At 38.8% G+C, this 15616-nt stretch overlaps 1 protein-coding gene across 1 annotated transcript in view; it reads right to left on the bottom strand.

The window, feature by feature from the left end:
- Positions 1-7631: 7631 nt before the first annotated feature.
- LOC118223068 (xanthine dehydrogenase/oxidase-like) overlaps positions 7632-15616 on the bottom strand; it is a 333979-nt gene continuing 325994 nt past the window's right edge. Inside the window, 1 exon segment of the mRNA XM_035409186.1 lies at positions 7632-8948. Within this exon segment, the coding sequence (XP_035265077.1) occupies positions 8898-8948 (51 nt within the window). The 3' untranslated portion in view covers positions 7632-8897.

Here is a 15616-nt window from a genome sequence, read left to right as displayed (position 1 = left end):
CAGAGAGCTGTCTTTGGGAGAAAAGCAAGCTTAGAAAAGAGAGGAAATCGATCAGAGCCATTGCACAAGCATTGGGGATAGCTTGTACGACAACTTGGAATGTCCTGAAAAAGAAAGAAACCGCTGGCGTACTGAGCAACAGATATCGAACAGGTCGACCAAGGAAAACAACAGCAGTTGATGACAGAAACATTGTGAAAGCTGTGAAGAAAAACCTCAAAATATCAGTCGGTGACATCACAAACAATCTCCACAGGACAGGGGTGAAGGTATTTCAGTCAACTGTTCGAAGAAGACTTAGAGAGCAGCAATATAGAGGCTATACCACAAGATGCAAACCACTCATCAGTAGTAAGAAGACGAGATTACTGCTTTTTTTACTGCTTCAGCACATAAGCCAGACCCTGATAGGCTTTGATCAACTTTTACTCCCAAGTCTTTTTCTACATGTGCACATTCTAATTTTGTACCACCCATAAAGTAATTTTGTCCTGTTTTTATTCCCCACATGTAGAACTTTACATTTAGCTATATTGAATTTCATTTACCATGTTTCTGCCCACTTCTGGATTCTGTTTAAATCTTCTTGGATTACTTTAGTAGATTCCAAACTGTTGGCTAAACCTCCCAGTTTTGTATTATTTGCAAATTTAACTAGTGTACTCTCAATGTCCGTGTCAAGGTCATTTATGAGGAAGAGCAGTGGACCCAGCACCGATTACTGTGGAACTCCATTTCTCACAATACTCTCCTCAGACAAGATCTGCTACTACCCTTTGTGTTCTATCCCGTAACCAGTTCTGAAACCACTCTGAAATGCCTCCTGTAATTCCTACTGTCCTCATTTTGATAATGAGTTTGTCACATGGCAGCTTAACAAACGCTTTTTGGAAATCTAAGTACATAATATCATAAGCCCTGCTCCCATCCAGACACTTGGTAGCTTCCTCAAAGAATGTCAAAAGGTTTGTCAGGCATGACCTTCCCTTGCAAAAACCATGTTGGCTATCCCTTAGGATATTATTATTTTCAAGAAATAGTTATAGTTGGTCTCTAATTATAGATTCAGGTTTTTTACATGTGATGCAAGTTAAACTGGCAGGCCTGTAGTTATCTGGATCAGTACGGTCCCCTTTCTTATATATTGTTATTACAATACCCTGTTTCCAGTCATTCGGTATTTATCCAGTTTCTATAGATTGTCTAAAAATACTTACCAGTGGTTTAAAAATGATCTCACTTAACTCCTTTAGTACCCTTGGGTATGTGCCATCTGGGCCTGCTGCTTTATTTGTCTTTAGTTTATGTAATTTATCTAATACTTCTATATCCCCTATCTCAATATCTGCCAAGACATTCAGTATTGAAAGAAACACCTAGGATTACTTTTAGCATCTTCTGCAATTTGCCTTTCATAGAGCCTTTTGGCTACCCTTAGTTCTTTTTTAACCTTAGCATGCATACTACAATATCCAGCCTTATTACTCTCAGTACTGCCATTTTTATATATCTCAAGCAGTTTATTCTTTTTACTCAAACTCTTCTGTATAGCTTTATTCATCCACTGTGGAGACACCTTTTTTTAACATACTTTTCCGCACCTTTGGAATGAATTTACACTGTGCATCAAGTATAATCCTTTTGAACCTGCCCCACTTTTCATTCACAGTCCTGCAGTCAAGAAGTTGCACCCAGTCTACCTTACTTAATTCTGATCTCATCTTTTTAAAGTTGGCACGCCTAAAATTTTAAATCCTGGAGTTAGATGGGGCCCTCTTAGTTTGCCAAAATACATAAAATCTAATTTTGGAATGATCACATGTCCCAAGTGGTTCCTTTACCTCTATACTACAAATTCTGTCTGAGTCATTACATAACACCAGATCTAGAATTGAATTCCCTCTTGTAGGCTGTCTGATATACTGTGCTAAAAAAAAGGTCATTTATAACATCTAAAAAATCCTCCTCACTTTTTCCTTGTCCTGTCACCAATTCCCAATTAAATTGAAGTCACCTATGATAGTCTCACCTCCTCTGCAAGCTTGCTTTATATTTTCAAAGAGCATTGTATTCACATTACTGTCTGAAGCTGGCGGTCGCTAACACACTCCTATGTTAAGCCTCTTCTCATGTTCCCCTATGAGCTAGATACTACAAACATTGTTTCTCCTCATTAATTTTCCTGTTGAACTCAATGGAAAAAAATATTCAGGAGAAACAATGCTTGTAGTACCTACTGCATATCTGGCAGCAGCACAGTGGTTCGAGGCTCATTTGATACCTTGATGACTTAAAGCCATTTAGCTAACAAATGTGTTCCATACTGTATCAGCATAATTAACATCTGAATCTAGTCCCACCCCCTAATTCCCATAGAGATCCATTCAAATGCAAAGAGTTTTTGTATCGCTTGTAGGACAACCTAAAAATAAGATATCCAGACTCTGATGATGTGGATAGTTCACAGACATCAGGAAGGCATGGCATGCAAATGATATGCAACCAAATACAAAACATGACTCTTTTATTTGACATTATGTTAATTTGTCTACTGATAAGTAAATTTCCCTGTTTCTAGCTATTTCCCCAAACAGTTCACTGCAGCAAAAGTAAACGAGCAAATGGTGGCACAGGAGGTCTCAGGCATTTGTTTAATTCTTGCTAATTTTCTGACTAATGATTTGTTGTTAAGACCATTAAAAGCTTAATATTTTGCCATTTTGGGCTTGGCCCATTTTTTTTTGCCCAGGATAATGCACAGTTGTGTTCTTTAACTAGCAACAGATGAGGCAAATTAAAGAGAGATTCCGAACTAACGCACAACGATGTTCTCTAACTAACAACAGCAGGAACAAATTAAGCAATTAAAGCTGCAAGCGGCGTTGGGAGGGGTCCAAGCATTGGCACTATCGCGCCCCCTATGGAGCGATTTTAAAATGGCTTTGTCCTCATGATCATTTACCTTCACCCAACATATCTACTGAATATCATGATGAGCAATGGATTGGAATATGTGTCTGACGTAGTAAAATATTGATGACTTATGGCCAAATTTGTGCTAAGACATGCTGTCTGATGACTTAGTTGCGTCACCATGGATGTGCCCTGGCCGCTTCCCGTAAAGGCCTTTACTATGTCGTAACACTTAGATGGCCCGGTGTGTATGTACAGCTGCAGTGTTTCTGCGCCGCAACTAAAAAAGGTGTCACACTAGTGTTGTCACGACACCAAAATTTTGACTTTGCTACTGATACCAGGTTTAGTATCACGATATTCAATACTGAAATGATACTTGAAACTTAAATGATGCCAATTCGTTACTTGGTACCTAACGATACTGAAAATACCTTAATAGATCATGTCCACAAGGGTTGATCTCATTTTCGAATTCATGGTTTATTAACAACCTGGTTTATTAACAACATTTAAGTTGAAGCCTCTTCAACATATTAATAAGCTATAGTGTTACAACACTAAACAATAGAAAAATATATTAAATATATTTCAAAAATTAAACAGTTGTAAACGAAATAATCTATAAAACAGGTCTTTCACCTTTAAATAGATTTAAAAACAGCATATTTTAATAACAATACAGCATCTTCCTATAATAAAATATTTCCAAATTGGAACACCTATTTCTACTGCCATCTAGCGAAGATTCTGACAAATTATACATTTCATCCTCTAAATCAGTAATGCGGGAGACACATTTCCCTGGCTTTTACATTTGACACAAAACTACCGAACGTCGGAAAATTCTAATACCGAACCGTTTCTCTTTTTTTAAGTACCGAAAAAGTGCAGATGTTTCGGAATACCATACAACACTACGTCAGACACATATTCCAATCCATTGCTCAGCTTAGCAGAGAATGCACATTTCAGAGCGCATCAGAGACGGATAGAATAATAACACATAAATACACATTTCAAATAATAAATACGACATTGAGAAAACGATGCAAAAGACGAAATATCAACTCGCGACCTGCGTGCTGCGCGCAGAGTTGCCTACCGTATTATTTATTTAGACATTGGCAGATAAGCAAATATTCGTTTACGCTGACCTATAAAACGCTATTCCAAAAGCAAAATCAGACATGTTACACATCGTTAGAAAGCTTATACTCTCACCTACTGAATAAATGAATTGTCAATCAAGCCAAATTGTACTAAAAAGGGCGACAACGCCGTAAGCAACAGGTGTGTTATTACGCACAGCTATTTTTGAAGGTAGCCTACCCAGGTATCACAAATGCGCGTATATTTCACAAACGGATTGTCCAAGACAATATATGACCACTCAGTCGCAAAAGGGACATCTCTACGCGTAAAACCAATGGTAAGATTGTATATTTATTCAATGTTTAGTCCCAGATATTGACTGTAGAATGACATGATATAATTTTTAAAAACTTTGTCTCGTTTATTTCGTTATTCAGTGAGCAGCGTTTTCACTGCTGTATTGACATATTTTAGGCCTCATGTCGGGTTTATCTTGTTGCTACGGAATATTACATTACATTACAGGCATTTGGCAGACGCTCTTATCCAGAGCGACGTACAACAAAGTGTATAATCATAACCAGGAACAAGTGTGTCGAGAGGAGTACCGTTCCAAGTGAAGGGAACAACCGCATAGTTCAACTTGGACCCTGTAGGTTAAACTGATTAACACTAACACAAACAAGAACAGCAACAACACAGTCTATGCCAAAATACAAGCAATAGTTAAGACGAGTGCATTAACTAAGTCACCTACGAAACAGCTACCTAGTTACAACCCTAAACTTACAGTCAATTTCGAGATTAAATTGAGAATACGATTTCTCTCAGCATAATAACGGATTCAAAGACTAAACGAACCCACCCGATATTGTCTTCAAATAGATCCATGCCAAAGAAAAGTAATGATTCATCCTCTCAAAGCTTTTACTAACAAAGTTTTAGTAGCAAAAAATATCAACTCGCCATCCATGCTACCTGCTTCCTACTCTCAGAGTACCGTATTATTTATTTAGACATTGGCAGAGTACAGCCTAAATTGCGTCTTTTGTTTATATTCAATGTTAGTAATTGCAGCGAGAAACTGCAGCTGTAGACACAAGATAGTGTGTTATGTTATGGTAGCAACGGAACAAAGCGGACTACATATGTATTACCGTCATTGTTTTATTATACCAGCGTGTTTTCGCACATTTGCACAGAAGCTCAAATACTATCAATAAAATGTTTTAGCTATTTCTCAGCATAATGACAGATTCAAAGACTAAACAAACTCAAACGATACTGTCTTCAAATGGATCCATGCTCAAGAAAAGTAATTATTCATCCTCTCAAAAAGCTTTTACTAACAAACTTTTGGTAGCCTAGCATGCACTCTCGCTGGCATTGTCTTCTATTGCTTCCCCGACGTTCAGACCCTCCCCTCACTGATAAAAACTAGACCCTACGGTGTTGGATTACTTGCGTCGCCATGGATGTCGCTTGCCGTAAAGAAGCTTACTAGATGTCGTAACACTTTAGATTTGGAGCTACAGCTCTTCCGCACCCCAACTAATATAAAAGTCCAAATGGCAGGCAAACAATATGGTGGACATAGGTGGTCCCAATAGCAAAGTTGTAGAGCACATTCAGATGCATCGGTCGATTAAGTTTTGTGTTGATCTTATGGTGTGGGAGTTATGGCCTTTTAAAGTATGACCCTTTGTTATAGCGCCACCATCTGGCCGACATAGGTGATTTGTAGTGACTGAGTAGTGGGGGGGCCATAGGAACCCACCTACCAAATTTGGTTGGTCTACAACTTATGGTTGCTGAGCCTCGGACATTTTAGCAGAGAAAACTTCCACGCCCCAACTAAACAGTCAAAATGGCAGGCAAACAATATGGCGGACATAGGTGGTCCCAATGGCAAAGTTGTAGAGCACGTTCAGATGCATAGGTCGATGAAGTTTTGTGTTGATCTAACTTATGGTGTGGGAGTTATGGCCTTTTACACATGACCCTTTGTTATAGCGCCACCATCTGGCTGAAATAAGTGATTTGTAGTGACTCAGTAGTGGGGGGCCATAGGAACCCACCTGCCAAATTTGGTTGCTCTAGGACTTATGGTTGCCGAGCCTCAGACACTTTTAGCGGAGAAAAATAATAATAATAATAATAATAATAATAATAATAATAATAATCCGAACAGATACAATAGGGTTCCACCAGCTTCGCTGCTTGGACCCCTAATAATCCTAACAAATACAATAGGGTTCCACCAGCTTCGCTACTTGGACCCCTAATAATAATCCTAACAAATACAATAGGGTTCCACCAGCTTCGCTGCTTGGACCCCTAATAATAATCCTAACAGATACAATAGGGTTCCACCAGCTTCGCTGCTTGGACCCCTAATAATAATCCTAACAGATACAATAGGGTTCCACCAGCTTCGCTGCTTGGACCCCTAAAGATACGCTTATCTGAAACGCGGAGTAGTAGCCGATGACACAATCAGATGCACACTAAATAAATCACGGTTAAATAGCACCAGGTGAAACTACTCGAAATTCGCAAGACAATCCAGGGCTAATTAACAGTACCGTGTGATTACATAGCCAACCTTCAAACCAACAAAGAAGGCAAATAGTCATAGGCGTGTGGACGTACATGCAAAACAGTGCATTTCAAAGGTATGCTGATGTTAAACCCATATTCAAATTAGGGATGTGACGGTATGAAAATTTCATGGTATGATAATTGTACTACTCATATCATGGTTTTTGGTATATCATGGTATCAGGTTTTAAGCTAAAAAAAAAAAATCACACAAAGTTTACAACTCGATCTGTTTATTTATGGCTCTGCAGATTAAATTTTTTTTTTTTTTTGCCGTTTTTCTCCCATTTTCTCCCCAATTTAACCATGGTGAAGTTGGTTTCACGTTGGATATTCCAGTTGGATATTCAATTTCCCCAACTCTGACATGTGTACATGAATGTTGCACAGCCATTGGTTTATTCATAACAGTGTTTGAATATTTTAAACAAATTTAGTTTGGGATTTTAACTTTCAATTTCCACTTTTTAAATTGTACACAAACAATGGACGCTGGTCGCACAGCTTTTGCTTTGTCCATTTCCATCTCATGCAATTTTATATGAATATTTCAAAGTTTGGAATTTCAATAGCTTTCCTGCTACTAGGAAGAAGAGCAGCAGGAGTGTGATGCAACACCACAAAAAAGTTCCGTCGATGAAGAAGGTGCAGCAAGAGCAGGAACTGGATGACGCAAGCGTTATCATGTAGTGCAGTTGAGGGCCAAGTGCTAAGTAAGAGCAGGTGAACTGTGCTGGATAGTCCTGGTTTAGCCACAAAGTCCTCTTCTGATGACGTTTCATCTAACCTTGGGCAGAAGCATGTCTTCTTTTCGGAGGGATCACTTGTAATAGAGGTTCTCATTGTGACTTTTTTAGTCAAATAATGGTTTAATAATAATTACGGACTGATTCATCAGCTCGGCATAAATTGAATGTCCATGTGATTGTTCATGCTGTCCTGTTGCTGTGTGAAAGTAATGTTTTCATGAATTTCGTGCATTTCAAAAAGTTGTTCTGCACCAGTCAAAATCAACTCAATGCTCAAGTCAAACTTATATTTATTGAAAGTTTGTTGTTCCAAATGTTCCACAATTATAGACAAATAAGCATTGCTGATTACAACACACATAAAATCACAGAACATGTCTATTATTTTGACCTGTGAGACATGGTAATACAACACTCTGCAGTATATTTAATAGTGATGTTATGAAGAAAATAGAAATGTGGTCAGATGACATTCAAAGGATACAGGTGGTACCAGTACTCTAATGGATGGCTTTCTACAACAAAATTTTGAATAAATACATTGTAATATTCATTAACTAAAAAAAAGACATTCTGTATTGAAGAAATCAATTTCAGTTTTATTATCATAGTATATGAGCCTAACAAGTTACATATAACAAATTTGCGTGCCCAGAAGAATCACTCAAAGCAAATACAGCAAGCAAGCGAAGGGGAATGATTTCCATTTAAAAATGCTATTCCATACACTTCAATACATTATTCAATCATCAACACCCATGGACCAGGCAATTCAAATACATAGATATAATTTCCAAATGAGTTAGACAAATACTAAAATCCAAATAGTTAAAAGGATAATTTGAAGTACATGCAAGTTAAATTAACAAAAAACAAGACCAGGTCAAAACCTAGTATATGGCTGGACCTAACACACTTCATCCGGCTGACCAATAGTGTAATTTCATAACTTGGCCGACCAACGGTGTGACTTCATCACTCAGTCACAGACTTTGTGTTTACCCCGCTGCTGCGGTCCAGCCAAAAAGTATGCAATTCTCTCACTAATGAATGAACTTGATGCTGTTTCCCAGATGTGGCATATTCTGTTAAAAACTCTCTAGAACTCTCCAGTATTGCAGTGTAGTAGCCCAGTTTCAGCTATACACGTACCTTGTGTTTTCTGAAGTGTTTGCATGACCTCCTATTTATAGCTGTACCTTGGCCACTAGAGGCCTCTGCAGCTCACATACTGGCAAAAAGAATAATTACAATGTGCTTCAGGTTCTTTACTTTTAAAGCTAGCATGTGGAAAATCATAAATACAGCACAAAAATGCGAGCCTTTCCATTTTATTTTACTATGTGAGGGGGAGCTGGCCTCTCATGTTACTGCAAGAAATCCAGAATCACTTACGCCAACAAAAATTCAGGTAGAAATACAATGACAATTTTGAGCAGCTCAGAGTGGACTGGGGGGCGAGGTACTCCTGACAGTAGCTGACTAGTGCAGATTTTTTGAGGATGAGATGGAGGTCAGGAAATCCTCTTCTGCTCTCCCTTAAACCTGGACAGCCCAGGGTGTGAAAGTTCCAGGATCTGCAGGGGGACACTGAAACAGACATTATGCATTTGACCGTCAATTCAATAAACTGATCAAATTCAATCAAAATTTGTGGTTTAAAAAAAAGAACATGAACCCTGTCTAGAGTAAGTAATTTATGAAGAACACCTTGTTAATGTGTGTGTGTTATGATCAATGAGAGAAATGTTTAAATTAATGAGAGAAATCGTTCATGTTGCAGAATAACCAGCCACACAGTTATTTTGCTAAATATCCAGTAATGTTTCAGACTAACCAGCTACGCGGTTATGTTGCAAAATGATCGATCAATCTACAGAATTACTTAAAGTGTGGTTATTTTAAAACCGGTTATTTTGTAGACTAACATGCTTTGTGGTTATAGACTTTGGCTTCTCCTAAAATGATAAATAATTGACAGTACAAAATACACAGGCAACAATCAATGATTGTGAAGAAAACTACATTTGACTCCAACTAACGATCCTACATGGAGGGGAAGGAAAAATAAGCTGCTGCGCGCTAATGGTAACTAGAATTAAAGGTTAGCCCTTGGCTAGTGCTGCTTAGTTTAACTATTTCCAAAATAAAGAAGAATTGTACCTGTATTGGCAAAAAAATTTAAACCAGTAATGATTTTACTGGTTTAAATCATTAAACCAGTATCATTGCTGGATGTGTCATCATCACCATGACTACCCTGCTGCGCCATCTAAAATGCATTGGTATTGGTAAATGCATAGGTATCACCTTTCCCACCTAGCACTATTTTATTTTATTTATTTAACCTTTATTAACACTCATACACATTCACACCTGGAACTGCCCAGTACAACCACAATATAACTATAAGTACAGTTGAGGCCAAAAGTTTACATACACCTAGGCTAAAGATATTCCAACTCAGTTTTTCACAACTTTGCACATTTATGTTACCATACATTTCTTTTGGCAAGTCAATTAGGGCATCTACTTTGTTCACAGAGGTAAATTTATAACAATCGATTAGAGACAGATTTATTTCAGCACTATATCAGAATTCCAGTGGGGCAAAAGTTTACAGTTTACACCAAGTTGACTGTCTCTTTAAACAGTCTGGAAGATTCCAGAAATTGATGTAATGACATTTTAGAAGCTTCTGATTGGCCAGTTGTCATAGTTAGCAGTTAATTGGCACCTGTGGCTGTATTTAAGGGCCTACCTTTAGAGCCACTGCTTTTTTGGCCATGATACCATGAGAAAATCCAAGCAACTCAGCAAAGACCTCAGATAAAAAATGTGGACCTCCACAAGCATGGTTCCTCCTTAGGTCCAATTTCCAAACAACTGAAGGTACCACATGCATCTATACAAACAATTGTATGCAAATATAAAAATCTTGGGACCACACAGACACTGCATTGTTCAGGAAGGAGGCACAAATTAACTCCCAGGGCTGAATGATCTTTAGTCTGAAAGGTTCAAATGAACCCCAAGACAACAACAAAGGAACTTGTGAAGGAGTTGGAGGCATCAGTTACCAAAATATGTACATCCACCATTGGGAGAATCCTACATCGCCGTGGCCTGAAACGCTGTCATGCAAGAAAGAAGCCCCTACTCAAAGACCGGCATAAAAGAGCCACTTAGCCTTTTGGAGGAGTGTTCTCTGGCCAGATGAAACAAACATTGAACTGTTTGTACCTCCAAAGTTGTAACAAAATGGCTTAAAGACAACAAAGTGAAAGTATTGGAGTGGCCAACACAAAGCCCTGACTTGAATCCCATAGAAAATTTGTGGACTGAACTGAAAAAGCGTGTCCAAGCAAGGAGGCCCACAAACCTGACTGAGATACACCAGTTCTGTCAGGAGGAATGGGCAAAGATTCCGGCAAAGTATTGTGAGAAGCTTGCGGAAGGCTAGCCCAAGTGTTTGATTCAAGTTAAGCAATTAAAAGGCAATGCCTTATACTCCAAAATTACTTCCAATTTTTACTTAGCTCGCTGAAAAACTTTTTTTTCGGGAAATACTTTGAGCAAAGGTTATTGCCTTGCTTCATTTCTTGCAGGTAGTGGACTGAACTGCACATGAAATACAAACTTGAAATGGATACTGTAGCCACATTGTACAGTCCATTGTACAGTATTGACCATCAGAATGGCGAAATAGTTGTGTTCTCCATCTTCCAAAAATGGTACTTCAAAGTACGATACAGTGGAACACTGTGGAATGATATCGTTTCAGTATGTATGATTGTGAAGCATTTTCGTTATAATTGCAGTTATCATTTATACTTAGTCCTACAGTGCTAGGTGTGAAGGTACATTATCCCACTATACAACGACAAAAAACATAACTGTAATCAAAACGTCTTTCCGACCTATTTATATTGCGAAAAACAACTTTTCACAAGATTTATTTAGTTTCCATTGGCAACACATGGATCGGTCTAATATCTAAAAAAATGATCACTGCCATCCCCAGATATGCATTGCATTCTATTCCAATGAAAACATTACTTAAACAGGCTTATTCCAGTAAATATACTAAATCGAAATAGGCTACCACTTGCAAAAAATGCATCTTGGTCCCTCTCTTAATCAGGTTTACATAACGATGTTATATGCTAGCTTCAGCGCCACTCACATACCTAATGTTAAAATTCATTTAGGCTAGATCAAAATGGACTCACAACATGTTTCTTATAGCCGATAGCTGTATTAGCCATTTAATTATTTTCAAAACAGAGGCTGAACTATAAAGTAACATAGTCTTTGTTACCATAGCATAACATAAACAGTACTAAATCTAAAGAACTTCTGGTAGTTCATTTTGTTAATTTCCTTTATGAATTTAAATGCCTTAAATCACCCAAAATCTCCTTTTACGAGGCCTGAAGAGATCTTAAGTCTTTCCTTATAGCTTTTGTCTTTCATAATTTTGTCTTCATATCTTTCTTGTAGTAGTAGTAGTCCCCAAAACCGCTCATAATACTCAAGTGCGGTCTAACAAATGTACTGTATAAGATGAGTATAACTTCCTTGGATTTATACTCAGTATATTTTGGTTTACATCCCATTATCCTTTTGGCCTTTTTTTTTTTTTACTGCTATAGCCCAGTGCCTAGAACCTGAAAGGCCTTGATCAAACATTACTCCCAGGTCTTTTTCAAATTCAGCACATTCCAATTTTGTTCCTCCCATGAAGTAATCCTGTCTAATGTTCTTATTTCCCACATGCAGAACTTTACATTTCGCTATATTGAATTTCATTTTCCAGGTTTCTTCCCACTTCTGGATTTTGTTTAAATCTTCTTGGATTAGATTCCAAACTATTTGCTGGGCCTCCCCATTTTGTATCATCTGTAAATTTGACAAATGTACTTTGTATGTCCCTGTCAAGACTATTGATATAAATGAGGAAGAGCAGTGGTCCCAGCAGCAATCCTTGTGGGTCTCCACTTCGCACAATTCCCTGCTCAAATAATATCCCTCCTACTACTACTCTGTGTTCTACCATGTAGCCAGTTCTGAATCCACTCTGAAATACCTCCTGTAATACCTAAAGTCTTCAAGTCTCACATATTAAATACTTTTTGGAAATCTAAGTACAGTGAGCACCATAATTCATTGGGCAGTGGTTCTGTACTCTAGCACTTCGAGTTTGAAAGGATACAATGATAATGAGGTTGAAGTGCAGACTGTCAGCTTTAATTTGAGGGTATTTTTATCCATATCAGATGAACCGTTTAGAAATGACAGCACCTTTTGTACATGGTCCCCCCATTTTAAGGTACAAGTATTTGTTGAATTGGCTTCACAGATGTGTTTCCTTAGGCAAGTGTATTCATTTGTGTCATTAGTGAATACAGATGGGAGCTGTTGACGTCTAGTCTTGATTCTAGACTTTGCAATTGCCTTTGGAGATTGTTGATGGGGTGTGACAACATGAGGAAGATAGTAGTGTCCATGCATATTTAAGCTGGCCGTCATAAGGCTCAGAAATGAAAATCAATCAATCAGGAACATTGCAAAAACCCTGGGCACGTCCAAGTCAACAGTTTGGTTCATCATTAACAAGAAAAAAACAACTGGTGAACTCAAATATGTCAAAAGACCCGTAGACCGAGGAAGACCACTGTAGTGGATGACCGGAGAATACTCTCTATGGTGAAGAAAACCCCCCTGACAACAGCCCAACAGATCAAAAACACTCTCCTGGATGCAGGTGTAGATGTGTCAAAAGCCGCGTTTCCACCGCAGGAACTTTGCCCAGGAACTAGGAACCTTTTGAGGAACTCAGTGCGTTTCCACCGCAGGAACCAGGGTCTACAAGTTCCAGGGACTTTATTTTACCCCCCAAAAAGTCCCTGCTCAGGAGATAGTACTTTTGAAAAGTACAGGAACTTTTGGTGTGGGGCGCAAGCGCTGAACATTTCTGATTGGTTGAGTACTCGCAGCATTTTATTTCAACTGCCATTTCAAAAAATCTGTAGCCGCAAACCGATTTCTTATTTTCAAAATAATAACTTGAATTCAAACAATATGTTATGCGGCGCAGTAGCCTACTTTTGGTTATAGCCTGCCAATGTCTACAGATGAGAAATTAAGATTGAGGATTATTTTGTGTGCTCTTCTGTTCTTTTCTTGCTTTAGCATGAAGTCTGTTTTATAAAATATTAAGCATTCGTGCTGGGACAGCATATTACGTACCAAAACATTCAAACAGTTTAATTTGGTTGCTGAATATTTTCATCCGGATTTTCTTTGTTAGCCCGTTATAATTGACTCAAAGCGCTTGACACAATTATGTGATGTATGCGGTAGTTTACATGTTTGCGTAATTTACATTTGGGATACAGTAAAAGCAAACTGTAAAAAATCACCTTCCTCACTTTTTGTCAAAAATAACAGGTTAATTCTAGTAATCGTCCCTTTTGCTTTTTCAAACTGCCATAATTTTACACTGCGATTCTTCAATTCCACAAAAAGACCAGGAAGACTAGACATATGGACTGTAATTTATAGTTCGCATCTGGAGGGCACACTTCAAGTATTTAGCTGCTCCGCTAGCAGTAACTTTAAAAGATGAAAGCAAACGGTGGCTGTACCACTGTAATATTCATTTAAATTTTCACACAAGTCCGAGTTTTCATTCTATTTATTCTTGTAATTTTGCGATTATATGGAAATGACGATGAGAGTCGAATTAATCAATTCAACAGCCAATTGTTTACGACGTGTGCATGTTTTCTGCTATGTTGTCACCAGTTATTTGTGGAATGTGAATGCATTCTGTCACCTCAAGACATGAAAGTGAATGTTCGCATAAAAACATAATGTGTTTGAGAGGATATACAAAACAGTTACAATACACGGGAAGCTGTCTAGTACAGAGAATCTAGGGATCCAAAAGTGGCATCTGCTGGCATCCAGGTTCGAACAGGCAGAAAACGGAGTGCAGACAAATCTCTGGAGGTGGCTGAGTCACGGCTGAGGCAGAAGGCACTGGTGGGGTCCGTAGCAACAGGGCGGGCAGGAATAGATTACTTCCTGGCGACCAGGGTCGATGACAACCAGAGCAAAGAGAGGCAACATCTTGTTCAGGAGGAAGTGCGGGCAGGTGTGGAGGAAGTACCAGCCAGCAGGATGGTAGGGATGGGACAGCAAGCAGCATGGACTAGATGGGAAAATGTACTGCAAAGAAAGATCACCTGGTCCATCACCTGGCAAGCAGACTTCCATCGCATCAGTTTCCTAGTCCAAGCTGTCTACGATGTCCTACCAAGTCCAGCAAACCTTCACGTCTGGGGCAAAAATGAGACACCTGCCTGCCCTCGTTGTTCTGGAAGAGGATCTTTGGAACACCTCCTTAGCCCAAAAGCCCTGGGAGATGTGTTTGAGAGGATATACAAAACAGTTACAATCTGTATATTGGTCTGTTATATCCTGTTTGTTGCATAATAACGGTCCAACTCGAACTAGCAACGAGAGTTTTGCTTGACAACTGTAAAATAATATGCCCAAACGGGCCGCGGAAAAATATTTAAATTTCAGGCGATTAAGTCGATAAAAATCAATAAATACTAAACCATATATAGTCATTAGGCTATTGGTAACCCGTTGTATAAGTGGAATAAACCCCTCCGGGCTGTCCCGTTATTGGAAAATAACGTACTTCGGTGGCAGTATGGAGTTACAAAAGAAATCATAGGACAGATGGACTGACGACGACATCGCTTTCTCATACGTCAGCGGACTAATTTGCCTAATCATCGCGGGACTTTAGACCGCAGTGGACAGCAATGGGCTGAAGGAACCTTTTAGTTCCTTGAAAAGTAGTTCCTGGGACTAAAGGTTCTGGGTACTTTGGGTGGAAACGCGGCTAAAGTCTACCATACGTAGAAGACTACACCAGCAGGGCTACAGATGGTACACTACAAGATGCAAACCACTGATAAGCCTGAAGAACAGAAAGGCGAGATTACAGTTTGCTAAACAGCAGGGCTACAGATGGTACACTACAAGATGCAAACCACTGATAAGCCTGAAGAACAGAAAGGCGAGATTACAGTTTGCTAAAAAGCACCTAAAAGAGCCCCAAAAGTTCTGGAACAAAGTCTTGTGGACAGATGAGACAAAGATTAACATGTACCAGAGTGATGGAAAGAGGAAAGTGTGGAGAAAAAAAGAAAATGCCCATGATCCAAAGCATACCA

The sequence above is a fragment of the Anguilla anguilla genome, chromosome 1, assembly GCF_013347855.1.
Source record: "Anguilla anguilla isolate fAngAng1 chromosome 1, fAngAng1.pri, whole genome shotgun sequence".
NCBI lineage: Eukaryota > Metazoa > Chordata > Actinopteri > Anguilliformes > Anguillidae > Anguilla > Anguilla anguilla.
Note: the sequence above shows the minus strand (reverse complement) of the source record. Positions and strands in the feature narration are given on the sequence as shown.